Source organism: Monodelphis domestica, chromosome 1 (assembly GCF_027887165.1).
Source record: "Monodelphis domestica isolate mMonDom1 chromosome 1, mMonDom1.pri, whole genome shotgun sequence".
Classification (NCBI taxonomy): Eukaryota; Metazoa; Chordata; class Mammalia; order Didelphimorphia; family Didelphidae; genus Monodelphis; species Monodelphis domestica.
The window spans coordinates 430,592,854-430,616,611 of NC_077227.1; the positions used below are offsets into that span (position 1 = coordinate 430,592,854).

The 23,758-nt window shown below is 40.3% G+C and overlaps 1 protein-coding gene across 1 annotated transcript; it reads right to left on the reverse strand.

The window, feature by feature from the left end:
• Nucleotides 1-8,434: 8,434 nt before the first annotated feature.
• LOC100020674 (EKC/KEOPS complex subunit LAGE3-like) lies at nucleotides 8,435-15,112 on the reverse strand. Its single transcript, XM_016430361.2, has 2 exons — nucleotides 15,033-15,112; nucleotides 8,435-9,029 (listed from the first exon to the last, which is right to left on the reverse strand). The coding sequence occupies exon 2, from the start codon at nucleotides 9,025-9,027 to the stop codon at nucleotides 8,692-8,694; it is 336 nt and encodes a 111-aa protein (XP_016285847.1). The 5' UTR covers nucleotides 9,028-9,029; nucleotides 15,033-15,112; the 3' UTR covers nucleotides 8,435-8,691.
• Nucleotides 15,113-23,758: the final 8,646 nt, after the last annotated feature.

Sequence of the window (23,758 nt, forward strand, 5' to 3'; positions counted from 1 at the left end):
CTTTGTCTCCCGGTTTTATATTATGTAATGAGAAATCCAATGGTACCCATTGTACTAACAATCCCAGCTTCCTTAGTTCTTCCAACCTATTTTGTATTTCTACTAGGTAGTAATAAAGTTGACATTATCTTTTTAGCATGGATAAATATGATGGTTTTGCAGTCCTACCATGCCATAAAGGTTGACCACATAACTTCTCACCTGGGGATATGTGCAAGTTACCTCTGGATGCTCTTAGTTGAAACAATGCTAGCGGAATAACATCTGTCCTTTTCAAATGGGTTTCCAAATAGAGTTTCTCTATTAATGTTTTCAATTCTTTATTCATATGTTCAACTTGACCTGAACTCTGTGGCCTATATACATCATGAAGACTGCTTTTAATACCCAAGTTCCTATATACTTCTTGTAGAATCTGAGAAGTTAAATAGACTCTATTCAAGTCTATGGTATCAGGAATGCCATACCTAGGAATTGTGTCTTTCAGTAAAGATCTCACTACTATGGTTGTGTCATTTTTCCTAGTTGGATATGCCTCAATCCATCTTTTTAGTCTATCCACAATAACCAATGCACATTTGAATCCTTTGTCATTAGGCATTTTTATGTAGTCTATTTGTTGACATTGGAAAGGCATATAACTTAAGAGGTCTGCCTCCCAATGCTATCTTCTTAAAATGACCTTGATTAAATTTCCTACATATGTCACATGCCTGACAAATTCTGATGGCATTTGTTGAAATCCCTGGAGTCGTCTAGAACCTTTGTACCGCATCTAGAATGGATTGTACTCCATAATGGCCTTTGGAATGAATCACATTGCATAGATGTTGGCATAATTTTCTGGGGAGAATTGGTTTCCCAACCTTGAGCTACCCAGACACCTTTAACTAATCTAGCCCCTAGATGTTTATTCCATGACTGAACCTCATCCCCATGGTAAGCTTCGGTAAGATAATGCTTTTCCACTAGGGAAAGATTAAGCACATGGTAGGGACCAAACCTCACTGCATATTTTGCTGTTATATCTGTTCTTTGGATTCCAAGGGATATCCTGTCCTTGCCATGAGTATGTGCCTTGCAATGGATCACGGCTAACTCTTTTGGCAATTGAACAGATTTTATCAGACTATGAATAAGTTTGCTATGTGCAATTGATTTTCCAGCTGTTGTTATAAAACATTTGTTTTTCCAAATAAAACCCATGGCATGAATCAAGGAAAAAAGGTAAGAGGAATCAGTGAAAATATTCACTCTTTTGCCTTTTGCCATTTCCAAGGCTCAAAGCAAAGCTTTTAATTTGATTCCCTGGGCACTGACATGACTTGGTAATGATGCATGCCGAAGTGTTTTGTCATCATTTACTACAGCTGCCCCTGTGATCCTGTGTCCTCTATAGATGTATGAGGATCCATCAATGTATAACTCCATTTCAGGATCACTAAGAGGTATGTCTTTGAGATTTTCTCTAGGCTTATATATCATTTCTACCACTTGGTTACAATCATGCAGTGGTTCTCCACCCACTGGCAAATCTAGAATCAGAGTAGCTGGATGCAACAGTGCACACCTATGAATGGTTATGTTGTCATTATCCAGCAAAATTATTTCATACCAAGATAGCCTTGCATTTGTAAAAGCATGCATATTCTGCAATCGTAATAGTTTTTCAATTTGATGTGCAGAATACGCATGTAGCTTGCATCCCAGTACAATATCATTTGATTTCTTTACCATGAGAGCAGTTGCAACAATGCTTCTCAGGCAATGTACCATTTCTTGCAACAGGTCTTAAGTTCAACCCAAAATATTGCCCTAATACCCCTGAAGTGACACCCTTTGCTTCATGTAGATGTAAGTGGAACTCCTTTTTGTAGTTTGGTTTCCCTAAAGCTGGAGCTGTTAGAATGACTTGTTTTAACTTTGACAAAGCACATAGATGTTCCTTAGTTGTAATGGTTATTTAACCTCATTCTTTGTCAAGTCAGTCAAGTACTTTGAAATATGGCAATACCCTATGATAACCAGCAACCCCTAGGAATGCTCTGAGTTGTTTCTTGTTCTAGGAATGCCTAGCTTCTATATATCAGCTATCCTTTTACTTGAAATTTTCCTGGTGCCATCTTCCAGGATAAATTAAAGATATTCTACTTTTGGGAGTACCCACTGAATCTTCCTAAAGACCTTGTGTCCTCTCTTAGAAAGTTCTATCAGTAGCCTTTTTGAATCCTCTAAGCACATCTTTGGATCTGGTGATGCTAAAAGTAAATTGTCCACATAGTGCACCAATTTGCTCTGCTTGAAACTGATAGTTGCTAGATCTCTCTGAAGTAGTTGACAGAAGATAGACTCCCTTCATCTCCTCTCTGGCCATTGCCTTCTACTTACACTTATCACAATAGGAACTTGGTGAGGAGTAAACAAGAGGAAAACATAAAAAATTCAGATTTATTGGTTGGGAAGGGGAGGAAGGAACAGGGGTTAGGAGAATTACTACAAGTTATCTTAAACACCAATTTCTATAAATCTATCTAAAGCTATCTTATTCTAAGCTAAGCAGTAAGTTTCCCCAATAACCAAGTCTCGCAAATGAAGTTCAATCAGATGGGCCAGGATCTTCAGTTGAAAACTGTCCAAATAGGTCCAGTGGTGAAGTGTGTCTTTACTCAATTGTCTTTACCCAAGCTGCCAGCAGCCAGTTTAAAAGATTCCTCTCTTCAGTTGTTACCGGGAGAAGCAGAAACCTGTTTTTCCAAACCTCCAACCTCAGGTCCTTCCAGGAGAGAAGTGCCCAGACAATTGGGACTTAAAACCTTTCCCCAGATCTCCAGTCTTAGGCTCCCATGTGACTCTCAGTCACATGCTCCTGTCAATCACTCTGACATATGCATTACTCAGTTTGTTGCAAAACATACTTTCCCTATCGTGTACTATGAACTGAAGAAATATTTGGTCTTGCCAGAAAGAGACTTATTAGCAGTTCTGTTATTATCTACCCTTAGGGGGAGATAATTTTTGTATTCTGAAGTGACTTTATTTCAAAGCCTTCAATCAACAAGATAATTTAGGATTAGGTAGACCCTAATTTCCCTCTCACCCCAGCCTCATCTTATCCCCTTCTCCCCAAAGAATAAAAGATCTTTTTGTTAAAGTACTATTTTGTAGGATTGGTTATTAGTGGAAAAATTTACAACTTATCATCTGTGAGAAAATCTCCATCAAGAGAGTTGGGAAGGAAGAAACAGGAATTAGTATAGGGGAGGGGCTCAAGATTCAGCCTCTTTTTTTTGCCTACTTCCTGGTGTAACATCTCTAAATTTTCCTCACTATAATTCACCAAATTTTCATCTCTAGTACAATTTGGCACCCCAGGAAAAGTCTGACCCACTCCAGGCTATGGGATATAAATTAATAGAAAAAATGTTGCTGCAAATATTATTTGGAGTAACTGTGTTAGCCATCATTGCATGCTATTGGATATACAACATTATATACAGTGCCTTTACTGGAGTGGTGATGGAAACCATAGGATTGATAGCCAACTCCACAGCATTTATAATGACAATGCCTTTTACAGACAACAGTAGTATGGCAAATAATTACCCAAATTTACATGGCAGCCATCCAAACTTTTACATACATTAGAAACATTCTCAAATTCTTTATACCCAAAAAGGCAGCCCAGATTTTACTACTAGATAACACCTTGGAACAACTGGTCAGGAAGATGTGTGATGAATATTTAGACAAGCAAGGAAAAGAACAGGTTCAAGAAGGGAATGGGAAAAAGACAAAAGTACTGGCAGATACAGAAAATAAGTACCAAAATAAGAAAGGGGCAGAGAGAAAAGATAAGGATAATACAGAAACCAAAAAGATTCTGCCATTGAGATATATTGCAAAAATTTCTGATATGGCTGGCGTTATTTTTTCAAAGGTTCACAAACCATTCTCTACCCAGGAATTGGATTCAATAAGAGACAGATTTCCAAAATTTCTATTAGAACCTTAAAGAGCACTCAAAGAGCTGAAAAGGACTTTTAAAATTTTCGAACCAGATTTTGAAGATTTGGATCTTCTTTTATACAAAATATTTAGCCCCCATGAACATAGGCAGTTTATTGATAAGACCAGACAAGACAATTCCCAGGCAGCTGGAGCCTCTTAACTGCCTCTCTTTCAAGCTTCCATTGGACCAATCTCTCCCCTCCTCTGATGATTTGTGTGTTCCACATGTTCTGAGCTCTCATTGCTTTGCAGATCAAACTTTTTGTCTTTTCCCAAATGTCTTCATTCACAGTAGTTATTAATTGGGGAGCATGAGGAAAAACTTCAAGGAAGCCTTTGAATTGAATTTTTTTTTAATGAGTGAAAATTCAGCAGGTAAACAGAGAGATGGAATTGCATGGATAGAGAACCAGGGAACAAAGTCATGGAAGTAGGATGTGTATATTACATTCTGAAGACAGAACTGGTTTTATTAGCATATAGAGGATGGCCACAAACTATATTCTGAGGTTTAAAAGAGTGATTGAGATAGCTGGTGTACAATGCAGAAAGAACAGGATTTGGAATGAGGAAGACCTAGGTTTGAACCCTAACTCAGAAACTTTTTTTATTGTATTATTTATTTACATTTAGCATTTATTTCTTTTCAAATTTTGAGTTCTAAAAAATAAAATTAAGTTCTAAATTCTCTCCCTTCCACTCCTTCCCCTACTCACCAGGAAGGCAAGTAACCTGATATCAATTATTTGTGTAAAATCATGAAAAACATTTCCATATTAGGCATATTGTGAAAAAAGGAAAGAAACCCTAAAGTGATAAAATTATATTTTAATTTGTACTCAGAGTTCATTAGTTCTTTCTCAAAGTGGATTTGTCATTTCTAATAGGTAGGAGGTAGTAACAAGAGATGTTTTAATTTACATTTCTCTAATAGTGCTTTAGGGCATTTTTTCAAATGGTGACAGTTTGATTTCTTCTTCTGAAATCTGCCTGTTTATATCCTTTGACCATTTATCAATTGGGAAATGACTCATATGCATGTGAAGTAATATCAAAAATGTTTTTATCAGAGAAACTTGCTAAAAAAACATTTTTGATATTACTTCATTGTCCATGGAAACTTTTAGCACAATGTACTTTCTCTGATTATCTCTTTTAATTAGATCTGATTTGTTTTTGCTTTGTCTTAAGATCATGATTAAATTAAGATCGTTGCTAACGCTACATTTTTAAAGTCAGCTGAAATATATTAGATTCTGGTTTGATCCTTTAACTCCTTGTATCTCTTTCTGTTTCAAGTGTGTCTCTTATAAACAATATATTGTTGGATTCTGCTTTCTAATCCATTCTGCTATTCACTTTTGTTTTATGTATGAGCCCATTCCATTCATATTCACAATTATAATTATTAACTATGTGTTTCCAACCACCCCATTTTCTTGTTTCTTCTCTTATCTTGTCCCTCCTCAAAAGTCTATTTTTGCTTTTAAACACAACCTCCCTTCAAAAGCTCTCCCTTTTATTATTCCCATCTCACCTTTTCTTATTCCTTTCCCTTATTTCTTCTCTATTGTGTAAGGGAGATTTATATACACAACTCAGTCTATATATGTATTCTTCCCTCTTTGAACCAATTCCCATGAGAGTGAGGTTCAAGCATTGCCCAACCACCCTTTTTCCCTTTCACTATAAAAGCTTTTGCTTCCATGCCTCTTTTATATGAAAAAAAAAATGTCCTCATTCTACCTCTTGCTTTACCCTTCTTCCAGTGTATCTTTCTTTCTATTTCCTTCATCTTTTTGAGATCATCCCAACATAATCAATTTACATTCATGACCTTTATGTAAACTTTTAACTGTCCCAATAGTGATAAAGTTCTTAGAAGTTATATGAATCCATCTTCCCATATAGGAATTTTAAGCTGCTTAACCTTATTTAGTCCCTTATTTTTCTTTTGTGTTTATCTTTTTATGTTTCTCTTGAAAATCATATTTGTCAATTTTTCTATATAGTTCTGAATTTTTCATCAGGAATGCTTAAAAGTCCTCTTATACTCAGTTTTGCTAGACTATTCTTGATTTTAATCTTAGCTCCTTTGCCTTCTGGAATATCACACTTCAAGTTCTCAGTTCCTATAATGTGGAAACCACTCAGTCTTGTGTGATCCTGACTATGGCTCCATGATATTTGAATTGTTTCTTTTTGGCTGCTTGAATTATTTTCCCCTTGACCTGGGAGCTCTGAAATTTGCCCAGGATCACACAGCTTGTGTCTGAGGCCAGGAAGATGAGTCTTCTTGACTCCAAGTTTGGCACCCTCTCCACTATCTGGATGCACTACTTTGGAACTTCTTTTACTTCCCCACCATGCCCCTTCATCAGGTACCTTTCCTTCTCTACCTCCCAAACCCTTTAGTTTCCTTTTGTATTATATAATTTATAACTATCCACATTGCTACCCACTCTCCATTACTCCACATTGCTACCCACTCTCCATTAGATTGTAAACTCAAGGGCAGGGATTAGCTTTCTTTTTTTTTTACTTGTATCCCTAGTATTTAGCATAGTACCTAGCACATAGTAGGCACTTAATGTTTACTATTGACTGACAGAGCTGGGGAAGCAAGTCCGGGAATTAGTAGAGCTATAGTCACAGTATGCCCATCAAAAATAGATTTGAATGTAGAAAAGCAAAGAGTCAAACCCAGAGTTTCATTTTTTTTTTTAAGACAAGCCATAGGAAAAGAAATGGGAAAAGTGGGATAGGAGAATCTGTAAACCCAAAATCCCCTGGAATAACAGTCCTACCTCTCCCTCCCACAATTGGACTTGCTTCCACCCAGCCCCCACAGCCATCATCCAGATCATCAATCCCTGTGGAGATGCTATAGCTCCCACCTGCTTAGCAGCTACATTTGAATACCCAGAAATTTCTTATCAAAGTCCTCTATTATCAAATAGCTCAATATCAGAATTAGTTTATCAGTGGGAATATTAAATTTTGGCATTAATCACTATCCACTTTGCTGCTGCACCCCAACACCATGACTATAACCTCCTGTGTTGTCTCCTGTTAGAATTTGAGTTCCACAAGAGCTGTTTTGCCTTCCTATTTGAACCACCAGCACTGAGCTCAGTGCTTTTGCATGTAAATGCTTAATAAATACTTTTTCATTTATTTATGGCTTGCCATTTGCTTTCCTTTAAAAAAAAAAAAGCAGTAAGAAGTGCAAGGTTATCCCCAATTTTCAAATGGAGATTTGAGGTTCTGAGAAATATTGTTCATGGCTGGGCTTTACTTGGTAAACTAACACTTCCTGAGACAAGTGAATAATTGACATACTCCCTTCTCCAGGAGTAACTTTTAGACCTTGAGGCATTAGACAGGGTACACAATGAACCCCAATGAATAGACAATTTTGTTTGAAAGAGGAAAGACAAAAAAAACAAAAAATTTAATGAGAACCGTGCTGATATGGACCTTAAGGGAATTCTCCAGCTCCAAACGAACATGAAAAGCCATTAAAACTATAAATTCAAAAGATAATTCTGAACAATAACCTTCAGAAGTCACCACCACTCTAGCAAACAATTCAGTTCCCTGCCCAGAGCTCAGCTAAACCTCTTACCCTTAAGTCAATGAGATGGATGCAGGGAGTGGGAAGGGGGAAGGAAAGTCACATAGGAGGGAAGAGGAAAGTGAGTGAACTGGTACAGAGTTCACCAGAGAGAAAGGAGAGATAGGACCCCACTGCTGCCAGCAACTGTTCCCCCAACCCCTAGAAAAATAGCTGTTTGCCATTCTGCTGACTCAGGGAGGTTAGGGCCAAAAGGGGCTGAGGGAAAAGCCTATGCATCCTTTTTTAATTTTTTTAAACCCATACCTTCCGTTTTAGATTTGATAATCAGTTCCAAGACAGAAGAGGTTAGGCAACTGGGGTTGACTCATCCAGGTCTTATAGCTAGATGTCCGAGTACACATTTGAACCCAGGACCTCCCAACTCTATCCATTGAGCTATCTAGCTGTCCCTATCATAATTATTCTTAAGTCCTTCCAGCTAGTCTCATCTTAAATCAACCAATAAACAAGCATTTATTAAGTGCTCACTATTTTGGGTATTATGCTAAGGGCAAGGGAAACAAAGACCAAAGTGAAAACAGTTCCTGCTCTCAAGGAGCACACATTCTAATGGAAGAGATATGGACACATACATAGTCTTCCCTTCTTCTTACTAAATCATCTCCAGCCTCTTTACCAACTGATTCTGAGGGTTAAAGGTAACAAAAACCCCAATGCCCTTTCAAAAAAACCACATCATAAAAAAAAAAAACCCACACCTATAATTCCAGTTCTAAACCAAATTTGGTGTCCATAGGGGTAAAGGACAGAGGGTTGGCTCTTATTAAGGGATCAGTCAGTTCAGGGTTTGTTTGTATAATGAGATTTATTTTCTGCAACAAGTTCATAGTGGAATGGGCAACTGGAACCAAGATCTCTCCTTTGCATCTTCCATATTCTCCTTTGAAGAGAAAGTGGTATTCAAAGTAGGGTGGGGGGAAAGGGAGTGGTGAGTGAGCAGGTAAGGAAGATGGGGAGGGGTCTTGGTTTCCATTTTCCTATCTTGTTGAAACTCAGTCTTTCTGGTAGATCTTCTTCATTGGGGAACTGGGATGAGAGGGGTCTCAGTGGGGCCCCGGGGGCCCAAAACGCTCCATGGTCTGCAGGACCAGAGCCAGATAGTCCAGGAAGGTGGTGATAGAGACTCGGAAGAATCGGGCTTCTTCCGCTCTCCAATGGAGAACCAATTTATTCCCAATGACAGTTAACTCCCGCTGGACTCCACTACGGCGAGGCTCAGGATCTGGGTCCAAAGAGCGGCAGGCAATCTCTGCTTCCATAGGAGATGGAAAGGGAACTGAAAGAGAGAAGTCATAGAAGCCACGGCCATGGTTGTCCACTGTGGTGTTGCTGTCTCCCCCTGGACCCGGATGGTGTGGTCTTTGGATGGATGCCTCCATGCCTGAAAAATCAATTTTCCATCAAAAAAAGAACAAATCCTGTTAATGAAAGAAAGCCGCCCCTTCAATCAAGTAAAATGACCCAATAAAGACTGATCAGACTCTCAGACCTTTCTCTCTAGAGAAAGAAAGAAGGGCATGCAATTAGAAAGAGAATGACTAATGAAGCCAGGAATGCAGCATCTACCTTCAAAAGAATTCTATTCTCCCCTAATTTGACCAACAAGTGATTGATGATTTCCAAAGTTCCAAGGGAGCTATCTTAAATGTCTGCTTTTATAAATGTTTCTATCTTCCTTTGTCAGCCTGAGAATAAAAAAATCAGGTTATCCTAAACTAGAATCTGCATAGCACTGATTTGCATGGGTTGTAGTTAGGTGTGTGACTTCATTTCCCAGAATGAGACAAACTCTGGGACCTCAGGTGTGGCCCACTGCTGTTTGTATCCTTTTTGTGCAATCAAGTTTTCCATTTATGGTCTGCACTCTGGGTTTGTATGCTTAGAGGCAAGTGTGGTTGTGGCTGGTCCTTGAAATACTAGACTAAACTAATGAATCTGGAACCAAAAAGAGGATATCAAGGAATAATGACTGAAAAAGCTGGCATGTTTATAGTTTTAAAGTTAGGAAGTTCTTTATACATTATCTCATTTGAGCCTCACAACAACTTCATAAGTGTGCTATTATTATCACCCCATTTTATAGATGAAGAAACTAAGATTCAGGGAGGTTTATAACTGGATGGCCTCAGAGAATGAGCCCTTAGGGTCAGACAACTGGCAGAAGATGAGCTGATTAAAAAAGCAAACAGTATTGAGATCACAGATGAGGTTAAAGATGGCTGCTTCTGACATTGTCTGGCAAGCTATTAAAGCTTAAAATGGCACTGAAGCTTTTGAGACACCTTGCATGTGTACAGATTTTATCTCCCTGGTTAGAATGTAAGCTCCTGGAGGGCAGGGAATGTTTCTTTTTTTCTGTGTAACCCCAGTGCCTATCACAGAGCCTGCACATAGGTGATTAGTAAAGGATTATGGAGATTTTTACAAATTTACAGGTCAGAAAGCATTTGTTTACTCAAAGTTCTTTACAAACAGGGAACCAAAGAATGTCTGAATCCTACTTTCTACATTTTTCTAGTTTGCACTTTTAATATTATTCATTGGCACACACAAAAATGTGAATTTGTTGAAAGGAATCATCCATAGAATGGATAGGGGGCTGGCCCTGGAATCCCACCCCTGACTAATTCTACCTGTGTGATCGTAGGGTAAGCCATTCAAACTCTCAGTGCCCCAAGAAAACTGAGAGTCTAAATTGCAGAGTAGATGCAATCTGCATTGCAGGAAGTTTCTGCACTAGGAGTCCCCTACATCAATAAAATCTCAGGTCCAGTCCAAAAAGTGAATTTAATTGGTTCCAAATTACAATGATTCTACAGTAGTTAGGTGGCTCAGTGGATAGAGTCAGGCCTACCTAGTGACAGGAGATCCTGGGTTCAAATCTGACCTCAGACACTTCCTGTGTTATTTTTGGCAAGTCACTTAATCTCAATGGCCTAACTCTTACCACTCTCTTCTGCCTTATTATCAACTCATTAATTCTAAGACAGAAAGTAAGGGTTAATATTTGTTTTATTACAACAAATCCTAGAATCATAAAGAGATCTTAGAGACTTATATCTGGATCAAATGCCACTTCTGACCCTTTCCACCTATCACTAAATCTTGCTAGGCCTCAATTTCCACATTTGGAGGGGGTGGGATTGTGGGAGGACTTTAATAACTGCACCAAAATAATTCATACAATAACATTATAAAGGAAAAACATTCAAAAGACTCCATAACTCTATCAATGCAATGACCAACTGCTGAAGATACTTCATGCTTCCCCCCACCTTCCAGAAGTGAGGTGGTGAACTCAAGATACAGGAGACATACATTTTCAGAAACAATGTGGGAAATTTTGTTTTGCTTGAGATACCTATTTATAGGGCTTTGTTTTCCTTTTATCTCCTCCCTGTCCCCATGCCTCTCCATGGGGGAGGTAGGGTGGGGATTAGGAAAGCAAAAAGAGAAGGAGGAAGAGAAATAGGGTCACTGAGGTGTCTTTCTAAAAAATGTAAATGAGAAAACAGAAGGAAGGCCAGAAAGAAGCAAGGACAGCTTTGAAAGTTATGATTTGAACTTTAAAACTTAAAAAGAAAAGCAAGCTAAACATAAAAAAGATCTGTACTTTCATTTACATCCTCTTATCCTATTCTACCATGTAAATGGAAATAGCCATTTTATTCAGTGCTTGTAAAGTTCAAAATTAAAAACCAACATTTTTTAAAATGAGGTATTGGGACAAGATGGTCTTCCCAGTTCCAGAACTATTTCTCCCCTGACTCTTTTCTTCTCCAGGTTAAACACACCAGCTCCTTTAGCCCATCCTCATATTGCACGATAGCTAGGTCTTTTCACTATCCCGGACACCCTATTTTGGATACTCTCAAGGTTAGCAACGTTGTTCGGGAAATGTGATGCTTAGAACTGAGCACAGTATTACATACGCTGAGTTCAACAGAACCACCTTTACCTGGACACTAAGTCCCTCCATATGAAGTTATACTACTTTTTTTTTTGGCCAACAAACACACTCTTGAATTATATAGTCAGAAGTCTACTAAAACCCCAAAATCTTTTTCAAACAAATTACTGTCTACCTCTTTTACTGTCTTCTCCAATTTTATACTTGGGAAGTTGATTTTTTTGAGCTCAAGTGTGGCTTCAGATTTACAAAATGTAGAAAGAGTGAGGTAAGAAAATCAGACAGAGGATAAGGTAAGATATCTAGCCTAAGCACAAAGTAATTTACTCAGGCCCTCAAACACTCTAATTTCCCAGTTCTTCAACTTATTCACTTCCCAAAACCCACTTCTCTCTCCCACCTCAGCTACACAGAACGGCAATTCTATTCTTGATCTTGCCATCACTCACAAATGTTCCACCACTTCCTATAATCTAAAGTTCCTTTATCTGATCATAGTCCTGTCACAGTTCATCTTTCTTTCTATCCTATAACCTCTAAGTTTGTTCTGTGAAGATTAAAATTTTTATTTTTATTTTTAGATTTAATCTATTTTTAGATTTAATCACTAAAAGTGTAAATATCCTACTTAAAAGTTGAGTATGCTGCCCATTTTTAGATCTAATCACCAAAAGCGACCCATGTGTGCAATAGTGGATGATGAATCAGAATTAAACTACCTGCCTCTGGGCAGTCTTAAAGCAAAGTTTCAACTGTGATGGGTAAACATAAACTCAGGGAAAGACACAGGAAGTGACACAAAAGAAGTGTCTTTAAAAGGAGCTGTCACTTCCAGTGAGGGACAGTTCTTCATTCTTTGGAATGGAGCCTGGATTCGAGACCTTCTTCCTGGTGCAGCTATTCTAGAATCTCTTCCTTTGAACTGACATGTGGTGAGTGAAAAGCTGACTCTTAACTGCTGGATTTTCTGAAAAAAATAACCTCAGGAGAGACTTCCCCAGGTCCTCAGCTTTGCTGAAGCCTAAGGACTAACTCTCCCTGCCCAGATTGAGCCAAGGGCCTGAGTAACTTACTTTGTGCTTAGGCTAGATATCTTACCTTATCCTCTGTTTGATTTTCTTACCTCACTCTTTCTACATTTTGTAAATAAATTTTAAATAAATCTCTTTGGAATTAAATTCCTGGTGACCACACTCTTAAATAATTCAGTCCAATCCTTTTAAAATTAACCCTTTTTCCTCCTTACAGTTCTTCTCATTGTGAGTCCTTTATGCCCTTATCCTATCACAGGTCTTGCCCTTGAAGTCCCAGACTTGGATCTGTTGCCTCCACTCCTACTCAGGGCCAGCTGAACTGTTTGGGTTTCACTCCCTTCTGCTTCCACTCTGATGCAGGCCCTCATCACCTCATTCCTGAATGTTTGTGATAGCCTTCTGGTTGGTTTCTCTGGCTCTGGCTCCTTCTCTCTTTAGTCTATCCTCTGCTCAGATGTCAAAAGATCTTCCTAAAGCCCAGTTCTGACAATGTTATCTCCCATACTTAATAAACTCCCGTGGTTTCCTACTAACTTACACCTCACTCCTCTATACCTACTACTTTATGATCCATTAGCATAGAATCTTTAGTGAAGTTGACTGGTTGTTTTTCATTTGTGTCTGACTTTTCATGATCCCATTTGGAGTTTTCCTGCCAAAGATCCTGGAGTGGTTTGCCATTTCCTTCTCCAGCTCATTTTATAGATGAGGAAACAAGAGGCAACCCAGACTAAGTGACTTGCTCAGTCACACAATTATAAGTGTTTGAGGCCAAATTTGAACTCAGTTCTTCCTGATTTCAGACCTAGTATTTTATCCACTATGCCATCTACTTGTCCCTTGTTGCTCTTCAAATGATCCTCTATCACATGACCCTGTGTTTTCACTGGCTGTCTACCATGCTTAGAAGTCTCTCTCTGATCTCTATTCCCTGGCCTCCTTCAAGTGTTAGCTAAAATCCCATCTACAGGAAATCTTTTCTGGTCCCCTTTAATATTAGTGTCGTCTTTCCTCTGAAATGATTTACAATTTATCTTCCATATATCTTGCCAGTCTATGACTTTTTGCATATGTTATCTCTCCTTTGGATGATAAGCTCTCTGAGTAGCGGGATACCTTTTGTCTTTCTCTGCATACCTAGCACTTTGCATACTGCTTGACACATAGATGCTAGATATGTTTATTGACTTGCCTGGATGTTTACTACAGGGACTACTACCAAGTTGGATATTTCCCCCAGATATCTTCCCTCTTCTTCATCACTTTTTACTGAGTTACCATTCTTACATAAAAGATCTTGATGTTTCTTTTACTCTTTCCCCAGTATTTCTAACTCCAACACAAAGCTCAGCATCAGTTTCCCTACAATCTGGTCCCAGTATCAACTTCTATAATCTGGCCTCACCTCACAGGTTCAATTTTATCTCCCACTAGCCCCCAATAGAAGTCCAACTTAGCTCCAGCCAAGCCTTCACATCATACCTGGCTCCCTTAAAAACAATACACTCCCCTCCTATTCCACTTAAGTTTGGTGAACCTCCATAATCTCTCCTCTAATTATCCAAACCCCTTATCCATTATTCAGGGTAACAACCCAATGGTCTCTAAACTTGCATCTGTGAGCTCACGGAGTATTTCCTCTGTCCGGCCGGCCATCTTTTTTCAATAAATGTGAGTAAAGGACATAGAGGAAGGTAATAAAGCAAGTGGTGAATGTATCCTATGAAGCATCTATGAGGACAGGCTCAGAATCTTGAGGAACTCAACTTGGACTAAGGTATCTAGCTGAAATTTCACAATATAGAAAAGCCATATGTCTAAACTCAGATCAGCCTCTAGTCCTAGCTATGTTACTGATCACTCTCATCCTGATTACAGTGAGACAGACTCCAAGCATAGTTCTTTTTTTTTTTTTGCAAAATGAAGATTAAAATGCTTGACCTACCTGCCCAACAGACTTTTGAGAAGACACTTTGAGTAGTTAAAAGTACTTTGAGTAGTTAAAAGACAAATTCATACACCTGGATTCAGGGCAAGAATGTCAGGGGCCTTTAGAGAGGAGGGCTCTGGCCTGTCAACCAATGGGAAAAAGTCAATCTCTGATCTCTAGAACAGAGTTCTTAACTTTTTTGTGTGTAAAACAGCTTCTTAGCAGCCCAGTCCTATGGATGCCCTTTTCAGAATGCTTTTAAATGTATAAATTAACACAGGATTGCAAAGGAAATCAATTATGTTGAAACCCAGTCATCAAAATGCCTTTAAAACTAAGTTCACAGACCCAGGTTAAGAACCTCCCTGCTCTAAAAGATATCTTATAGCAGAAGGAGGACTGGGTTTAAGAATGTGCTAAATCAGAGGTCCAAACTGACATTCTCACTCATTTGGTAAGTCAATCAATATCTTAATGAGAGGGAGGGCTTCTTCCCTTATTATTACCTACTCAGAGGCCCTTCCCCTGAAGCAGAGATGTAGCATGGCCGGGGAGATGTCCTGGAGTCAGGTAAGATCTGAGTGTCAGTAACTAACTACTTCCTGTAATCACTAGCTTTATGACCTCATTGAAACTCACTGGGCTTCAATTTCCACATATATAAAATGGGGATAATACCTCTGGTATGAACTTCACAGTGTAGTTAGGAGGCTCAGGTAAGATAATGGATGTAGCCTACTTCATAAATCTAAAAGTTCTATAAAAACACTGGCCTCCCTGTCACTTGAATGAGAGGCTATTCTCCCCCCTCCCCATATCATTTCAGGAACTTCTCACCTCTCCCCTGGCAAGTGGATCTGCTCTTCCAGGATGACTCTCCTCCCTGGTTTGATGACTTCCTGATCTTCCTCAGGTAAGACTGGTGGGAACAGCTCTGGCTCCAAGATGTACCACTTCTTATGACTTTTTTGAAGACTTTGCCCTGAAGCTCTCACTAGTGATCTCAAATCCTGCCTGGGTCGTCTTCTAGGATGGATTCAGACTTCTCCCACCAGAGAGTTTCATCTCTGCTGCTTCACTTGCCCCCTTGGAAGCCAAGACCTAGGACTAAGGAACAGAGTCACTTTACTAAGATCCTTCTCCTTGGGGTTCATATGTCTTCCCAGCAAGAACTCTCCCTCTTTTGTCCTGGCTTGGGGCAATTTTGGAGGCAGCTAGTTGTTTAGTGGATAGTACTAGGTCCAGCTGAAGTCAGTTAGACCTGAGTTCAAATCCAGCCTCAGGCACTTACAGCTTTGTGCCCCTGAAATGGTCACTTATCCTTAGTATCTACTGGAGAAGGAAATGGCAAACGATCCCGATATATTTGCCAAGAAAACCCCAGGAACCGTATTGGTGTGCTACGGTCCACGGGTCACCAAAAATAAGATGCCCCCAACGGGGCAATTAATCAGAGTCTAGATTAAAGGCCTTAATGAGATGCGGAGAGTTAGGCATAGACTTAAGCCACCCTGCGAATACCAGCAGCAAATAGAGTTAATATGGGCAGAGGTACTCCTCCGCTTGGCGGGGGCGGGAAGGGACGGTTCAGTGGGAAAGATAGCTGAACAGACCTACACACTGCCCGGAGTGAAGCCACAGGGTTCTTCCTAGGGCAACAAGGACAAGAGCAGCGCTCCTCTTAGCTATTCCACCAAAGGGAGGATTCATGCCTGGGTCACCTTCAGTCTCCCAATGTGGGCACTAGTCACAAACTCATACCCACACACAGCGACAGAACGTGATTACACACAGGAAAATAACCACACACGGCCGTGCTCTCGCAAGCTCACCATGCCCCCCATATCACAACTCACACACACTTAACATACCGTTCAGAATCGGGGGAGGGGGCCTCCGCTGGAGCCGCCCGAAGACCAGCCCACCCCCCACAAGCCCCTCACCAAAGGGCGATCAAAGGCGTCGGAAGATCCCAAGAAACCGGCGGCCACGCGGAGACCGCTGGGAAAATTGCCTCGGTCGGAAGGTCGGGTCACGGCCCGCAGGATTCTGGGAATTGTAGTTCTCTGGGTCCCTCTTCCCAGGCGTAGTTTACGTGAAGATCGGGGGTGGTCCTTTTCCCTTTCTTTGATTTCCCTCCTTGATTTCCGGTCTCTGCCTTTCTGAGGGATGATCTGCATCCATGAATTTTCCTGATTGTGATTCACGATGATAGTAATAAGAAATCAGTTATATAGTTCTTTAGAATCGGAAAAGCTCTTTGCATCCATTAGTTCATGTGAGATAAAGCATTGAAACACTTTCCCGCCCCTAAACACTCATTGTTAAATTTTCTGCCAGTCAAGAAACAAGATATATTAATCGCCTATTTTGTGCCTGCCACTGTGCTAAGAGCTGGGGATTTAAAAAGAGGTAAAAGACACTAGCCCTGCTCTCAAGGTGCTTACAATCAGATGGGGAAGACAATAAGCTAACAAAGTATAGTATATACAAACAGGCTCTCTACAGACAAATAGTAAATAATCAAAAGAGGGAAGGCTTCAAGATAAGGGGGACTCACACAGACTTTCTGCAGAAGAGATTTTAGTGGAGACTCGAAGGAAGTCGGAGAAATCAAGAGGCAGGGATGAGGAAGTAGAACATTCCAGGCCTAGGAGAGAGCCAGAAAAAGTGCCTGGAGGGGAGAGATGGAAGCTGTTCCAGGAGCCAGGAGGCCAAGGGGCACTTCATCCCAGAACCTACTTGTTGGGGAATCTTTATTCAGTGTGAGTAAATTTTCAGTGGGGGGCAGAACTAGCTGGTGCAATGGTTATAGTGCTGAACTTGGAGTCAGGAAGACTCATTTTTTTGAGTTCAAATCTGGTCTTGGACACTTACTAGCTATGTAGCAAAATCAATTAACCTCTGTTGGCCTGGTCTGCTGGTAAAACCAGTTATCTTTGCCAAGAAAACACTAAATGTTATGAAAAGTCAGACAAGACTGAAATATGACTCAGCAACAAAAATTTTTTTTTCAGTTACACCTCTGAAAACCTTAATTAATACAGTTTGGTGTTTGATTTTTATTGTTGTTGATTTTCTAGATTTGAGAAAATGTTAATAATTCAGATTAAATATTAAAATCCCCTTTTGAGTCCAGTTGTTAAACAGAACACGACCACATGTTATTCAATATTGTTATTGTTAAATATTTACCAATATATTCCGATACTGCCCTAAAAACACACTTTAAATTCGGCAGGAGTATAGCAGAAGGCTCAGAAACTGAAGATACAGCAAGATTGGAGTCTTTGTGGCTCTGGATTAATAACAATAATAATAACAATGGGCATTTATATAGTGCTTTAAGGTTTGCAAATTTGAGCCTTACAAAATCTCTGCCATCATGGATACATTTTCATTCTCCTCTCTAAAGAGAGATGTCTTTCGTGATCCTGCCATTGAACCTTTTCTTCCTTCTTACTTTCTCTCTTCGTAGGCTCATCTACTCTTGAAGTTTTAATTCAGTATTATAAAGTTGAATCCCAAATCTATATATTCAAACACATTCTCTCCCCTTGAGTTTCAATCTCACATTTGCAATTACCTACCAGATATTTCCATTGAGATGTTCAGTTAGCATCTCAAACTCAACATATCCAAAACTCAACTCTTGTTACAGATTAGCTCCCATTTATCTTTATATATCTTTATATATTTATCCTCCCTATGGAAGTTTGCTTGAAACTTCAGTATAATCTCTAAGTCCTTTGTCTTGTTTCTAGCTTTTCAATTATGTTTCCCAAAATATTTCTTGTTATTCTTTCCTATTTCCACCTTTGCACTGGAGTTGTTATTAAAATGTATGCTGATTTACTTTGAGGGTCTTATTGAGACCTTCATAGAATTCCTTTACCACCTACCTCATCCTCTACCACAAATGGTATGTAAGCTGCAATTACTTTTATGGTTGTCTTTTCTAAATGAGAGCCAGATCCGATCTTCACACACTATAGAATTTTCCTTTCTACTGGAAGAAGGAACAAATGACATTTGTATTTTTGCTTTCTTTCAGAGTGAAGCACTAGTCTTATTTAAAAGAAATATTAGGGGCAGCTAAGTGTCTCAGTGGATTGAGAGTCAGGCCTAGAGACAGGAGGTGCTGAGTTCAAATGTGGCCTCAGACACTTCCCAGCTGTATGACCCCATTGCCTAGCCCTTACTGCTCTTCTGCCTTAGAATCAATATTTAATAATGATTCAAAGAGGGTAGGTAGGTTTTTTTTTTTTAAATGTTATGTGAGTTGAGGGGAGGGAGGATGAAAGAAGGGATAAGACATTTATGATAACTAATAAGAAAAGACAGAGCTGCTCAATTTTGATTTTGTTTCTATTTTCTCATCAAAGAAAAATAACTTTTACATTGTAAATGACAGAAGAAAAATGAATCAAAGAGACCAAAAGATTAGAGAAAGGTAAATATTGTTCTCAATTCCCCCAAAAGGGAAGAGAGAACAAAAATATGAGAAATATAGGCTAGTGAGTTTGATTTCAATTCCTGGGAGAATTCTTGAAAGGATTTGAATATCTAGAAAGGAAAGCAATGATTTATTAAACGCTAGTGTGATTTCATCAAGAAAGTGCAAGACTAGGGGGCAGCTGGGTAGCTCCCTGGATTGAGAGTCAGGCCTAGAGACAGGAGGTTCAAATTTGACCTCAGACACTTCCCAACTGCAAGTCACTTGACCCCCATTGCCTAGCCCTTACCACTCTTCTGCCTTGGAGCCAATGCACAGAATTGATTCCAAGATGGAAGGTAAGGGTTTAAAAAAAAGTGCCAGACTAACTGTATGCCCTTTGTTGACAGGATATCTAGAGCAGTAGATGAAGGGAAGGCTATGGTATAGTTTTCTTAGATTCAGCAAATCTTCTGATAAAGCATTTCATACTATTCTTGTTGAGAAGATGGGGACATCTGAATTAGATGATAATGTGACACAATCAGATGGATTCAGAATTGGTTGGGTGGTTGAACTCAAAGATTAGGGCACTGACATGGATTAGTGTTAGAATAAGTCACAGATATAGAGAGCTCTGCTGCATAAAGACACCTACCTACATGATGTTTTCTGATAGAGTTCTTTTTCCTACATTTTCTCCTCATCCAAGGAGGGTGACTCTTTTCTGACACACAGACATATGCTGGGGGTCTTCTGGGTACATCTAGACACATATGCAAGGATCTTCTGATCAAAACAACTACAACAAACACACCGTCACCCACCACACAGGTTTTTCTCTGGCACTCAGAAGTACAGAGAATCCAACATCCAGTTCCTTGGACTAACTTCAGAACACACACACACACACACACACACACACACACACACACACACACACGGAGCCTCTGAGCTCAGCAGGAGTTAGCCCCTCCACACAGGCTTGAATATGGACTGGAAATATAAATTCAGTGGCCAAAGCCACCCACATGGAGAGTAGGAATGGGAAACCTAGGCCCCCCCAGATCGAGAGCCACCCACAAGTTGATGCAAATGTGGCTTTAGTGCTTTTTCTGACAGTGTGTGTGGTGTGAGCATGTAACTTTTTCCATCGTTTCCTTCTCTTGACCCTCTCAATCAGACTTCCCTGGAATTCCTTGGCTCTGTTTTCTTCCCACCCACAGAATGGAAGCCACAGTTCCAATTTTGGGGGGAAGCAGGGGGCTGGAGAGCAAGGGGATTTGGAAAGTTGGAGGTAATAGAGATGGAAGAGCTTGTGGAGAGAGAGGAGAGAGGCCAAGGGTTAGGGTGGGGGGGGGGTGGAGAAGAGAGGAGAGGAGGAGGAGGAGGAGGAGAAGGAGAAGGAGAAGGAGGAGGAGGAGGAGGAGGAGGAAGAGGAAGAGGAAGAGGAGGAGAAGGAGGAGAAAGAGGAGGAAGAGGAGAGAGACAGAGACAGACAGAGAGACAGAGACAGGGAGAGACAGAGACAGAGACGGGGGGGGGGGGGGGGGGGCGGGGGGAGGGAGGAGAGGTGGAAAGCAGGAAGACGTTTGGAAGTGTTAGGGACAGAGGTGCAGGGATACGGAAGGGAGCTGTGCATTCTGGGGAGAGGATCACTAAAGGGATGTCAAAGAAGAATGTGGTACAGGGGAAGGGAAAAGGAACCCGGGGACGGACGATGTGTGGAGTGGGTTGAGCACCCCCGAGTCCCCGAGCACATTTACTGCCACGTGGAGCAGTTGTACAGAAGGGGCTGGAGCTCGTGACCAATTTATGCCCAGTCCTGTGTAGACTGAGCCTCAAACTTCCCGTCTTTCTGGCGCAGCTGCGCCCTCTCTGCGAGACTCCCTGTGTTAAGGTCCGGGTTTTCACCCACCACCAAGGAAGTCCACAGACAATGTAATCAAGCAAGGAGAAAGCCTTTATTGGGAAAACTGATACGCGCATCAGTGGGAACCTCTACCATCAGAGTTCCCAGTTGCTTCTGACAGGCTGGGGTTTAAATACTTTTTCATGAATAACCTTTGTTGGAAAGTTACTTTTTGCACCTGGGGTCTCAGTGCTGGAGTTTATCAGGGACCTTGGATGGCCCCAGCACAAGCCCGGAGCTTATCTGTCTGTGGGGCCTTGGCATTTTCCCTAGCTGAATTTCTCAGGGCAACTTTCAATTTTGATCTCCCTCATTTCCAACTTCTTTTTCTCTTAGGGGGGCAGAGGGGGTGCCTGCCCACTGAGGCTAGATCTCCCTCACCTGGAAGCTCTCACTCTGGACAGATCCCAGGTGCATTGCCCTGGCAAGCAGTTTGCAAAATGCAGCCTAGGGGCTCTGTCAAGCGCCAATCAATGGAAAATAATTTTTTCCCATTATATATTGCTCTCGATATTATAAATATTGTTTTTTTTTAACCAGCTTTACCAATAATGCAGGCTTACATTTAGATAGTGCTTCTAGGTTAGTTTTCCTCACAACTGTACCGAGAGGGAGGTACTAAAACATTATTATCCCCATTGAACAGATGAAGAAGCTGAGGCTCAGAAGGATTGGCTTAGGGACTGTGGAAAGTTTGTTGCTTTGCCCTGCTCCCTCCCTTGCCAATGGGGTTCACATTCCAATGGTGAAATTTCCAACATTCACAAGTCTAAGAAATTTTAAGGTTTACAGGACTTCAAGAGTCAGTGATGCTACTCAAACTGAAAGAAGAATCCATCCTCTCCTCCCAACACCTTCATCTAGTGTTTGAGCACCAGGTGGGTTGGGAGATTTACTTTATATTGCCCTTTGTTTTTACTGGTTCTTGGACTATAGTGTTCCCATGTTCAGGGAATAGGTTGTGATCTCTCTAGTCTCCCATGGTGACCACTGGTGACAGGGATTTGTGACATAAGCCTATATCACATCTAAATACAAACTCCCCACCCAGGAAAATGGTGACAAAAAAATAATAATAAAAGACCTCTTTAAAGGCCCTGTGGTTAAAATTAAATTTTAGTTTTTAAAAAAAATTATCAAGCTTTTATTTTTTCTCTTATTTAAAACAAAACTCTTGTTAAGAAGTATTCATAGTCAATCAAAACAATTTCTATTTTGGCCATGTCCAAAAATAGATGTATCTTATTCTGCATATTTATGCCCCCTCACTGGTCTTTCGGGAGGTGAGTAGCATTCTTCATCATCATTCTTCAGCTCTGGGGATTCAGCTCTGGCCCTGTGTGACTCCTTGCTGTAAGTGTTCCAATTGGCAGATGGGGTGGAAGATCTGACAACCTGCAGATAGTTGCTTCCTGCTCCCCCAATCCCTGATTTGGAGACACAGTTAAAAATCTAGCACTTCCCCACCTCTGTCCCTTTTCACCTCTGCCCTTCCCTTCCATTGTACACTCTGGAAGCCTGTTCTCTTATTAACAACCCACCCTCCATTCTAGATATTGCTCTCTCATATTCTTTCTATTTTTAAATAGTAATATTGTTGCCCAGCAAAGGTTCCTGTACTTGGCTCAGAAGGTGCCTTTCTTTAGAAGTCTTTACTCCTCTCCTCTCTCTAGTTGGAAAAAAAAATCCAAAGGCTAATTGGTGCAAAGCAAAAATGATGAGATATGTCTGTGGCAAAGGTCTTGGTTCTACATGGCTAGGCTGCTAGTTGGCACAGTGGAGAGTGCTGGACCTAAAGTTAGGAAGATCTAAATTCAAATCCTAACTCAGGCCCTTAAGGTTGTGTGACTTTGTCTAAATGAGTCACTTACACTACTCTCTAGAGTTTTGGGGAGGACCAAATGAAATAGTTGTCATCACTTAGCACAGTGCCTAGTACAACGTGCGTAGGTGCTTAATAAATGCTTGTTTCCTTCCTTCCCTGTAGAGCTAAAAAAGAAAAGGAAGAAAACCTCTTAGTATACATATTGCAAATATGATTCATAAAATGTTTTGAGCCTGCAGGCAAGCTACTGATTGCCAAGCTGGGATGGTGATCTCCCAGTTGAAATTTAGCCCAAATATCCACAGGTTTCCTATTGACAGGATAGCAAAAATCACTTAACTCAGTATGCTGCTAAAATTTTAATTTTATTAAACCATTTTAACACATATATGTATATATATATAAGCAGTAGGCAAAATATTTAAATAGCCAATAAACATTTAGCAATAAACCTTGCTGCCCTTTGCTAGGGCAATAAAACAACAACAAAAAAGAAGTGCAATAGATTCACTATTATTTGGTGGATTCTATTAATACGCCAAGTTTTATGAAAGGGAGAGGAAAAGGTGTCAGGCATTCATTACAAGGTTTAAAGTCAATGTCCGAGGAGAGTTGTCTACCTGTCACTGTGCTATTTTTCTTTCTCCACTCCTTTCCCTTTCCAGAGAAAATTTTCAAACTCTTGTATCTGAAACTCCAACCTACTATTCTGATTCTTCTGTAAGGATCTTTTCTTTTCTAGCTTATAAGAAATACAACTCCCTTTAGGGCCTCCTTTGAGGCAACCCAACCTTGCCAGAATGGTTATTAAAAATAGAGACTTTCTATGGAAGATGCCTTATCCTTTGTCACTTTCTCATGGGCTACCTGCTTCTTCTCTGCCCACTAAACTGGCTCAATCAGGATTCTCTTCCATTTGCTCTTCTCAGCAATCTCTCTTCCTTTGAGGTCCATTCCATCTGCCTCTATTACCCTATCTAGAGCCTTATTGCTGCTGCTGACTGTCTTCCACATCACTCTTCCCTCCTTTCTCAATGAGTTGAATGCGTGCCTCCATTTCCTTC

Coding starts and splice junctions, on each gene's coding strand:
- LOC100020674 (XM_016430361.2), bottom strand. CDS start 9,027: ATGGAGGCATCCATCCAAAGACCACACCATCCGGGTCCAGGGGGAGAC.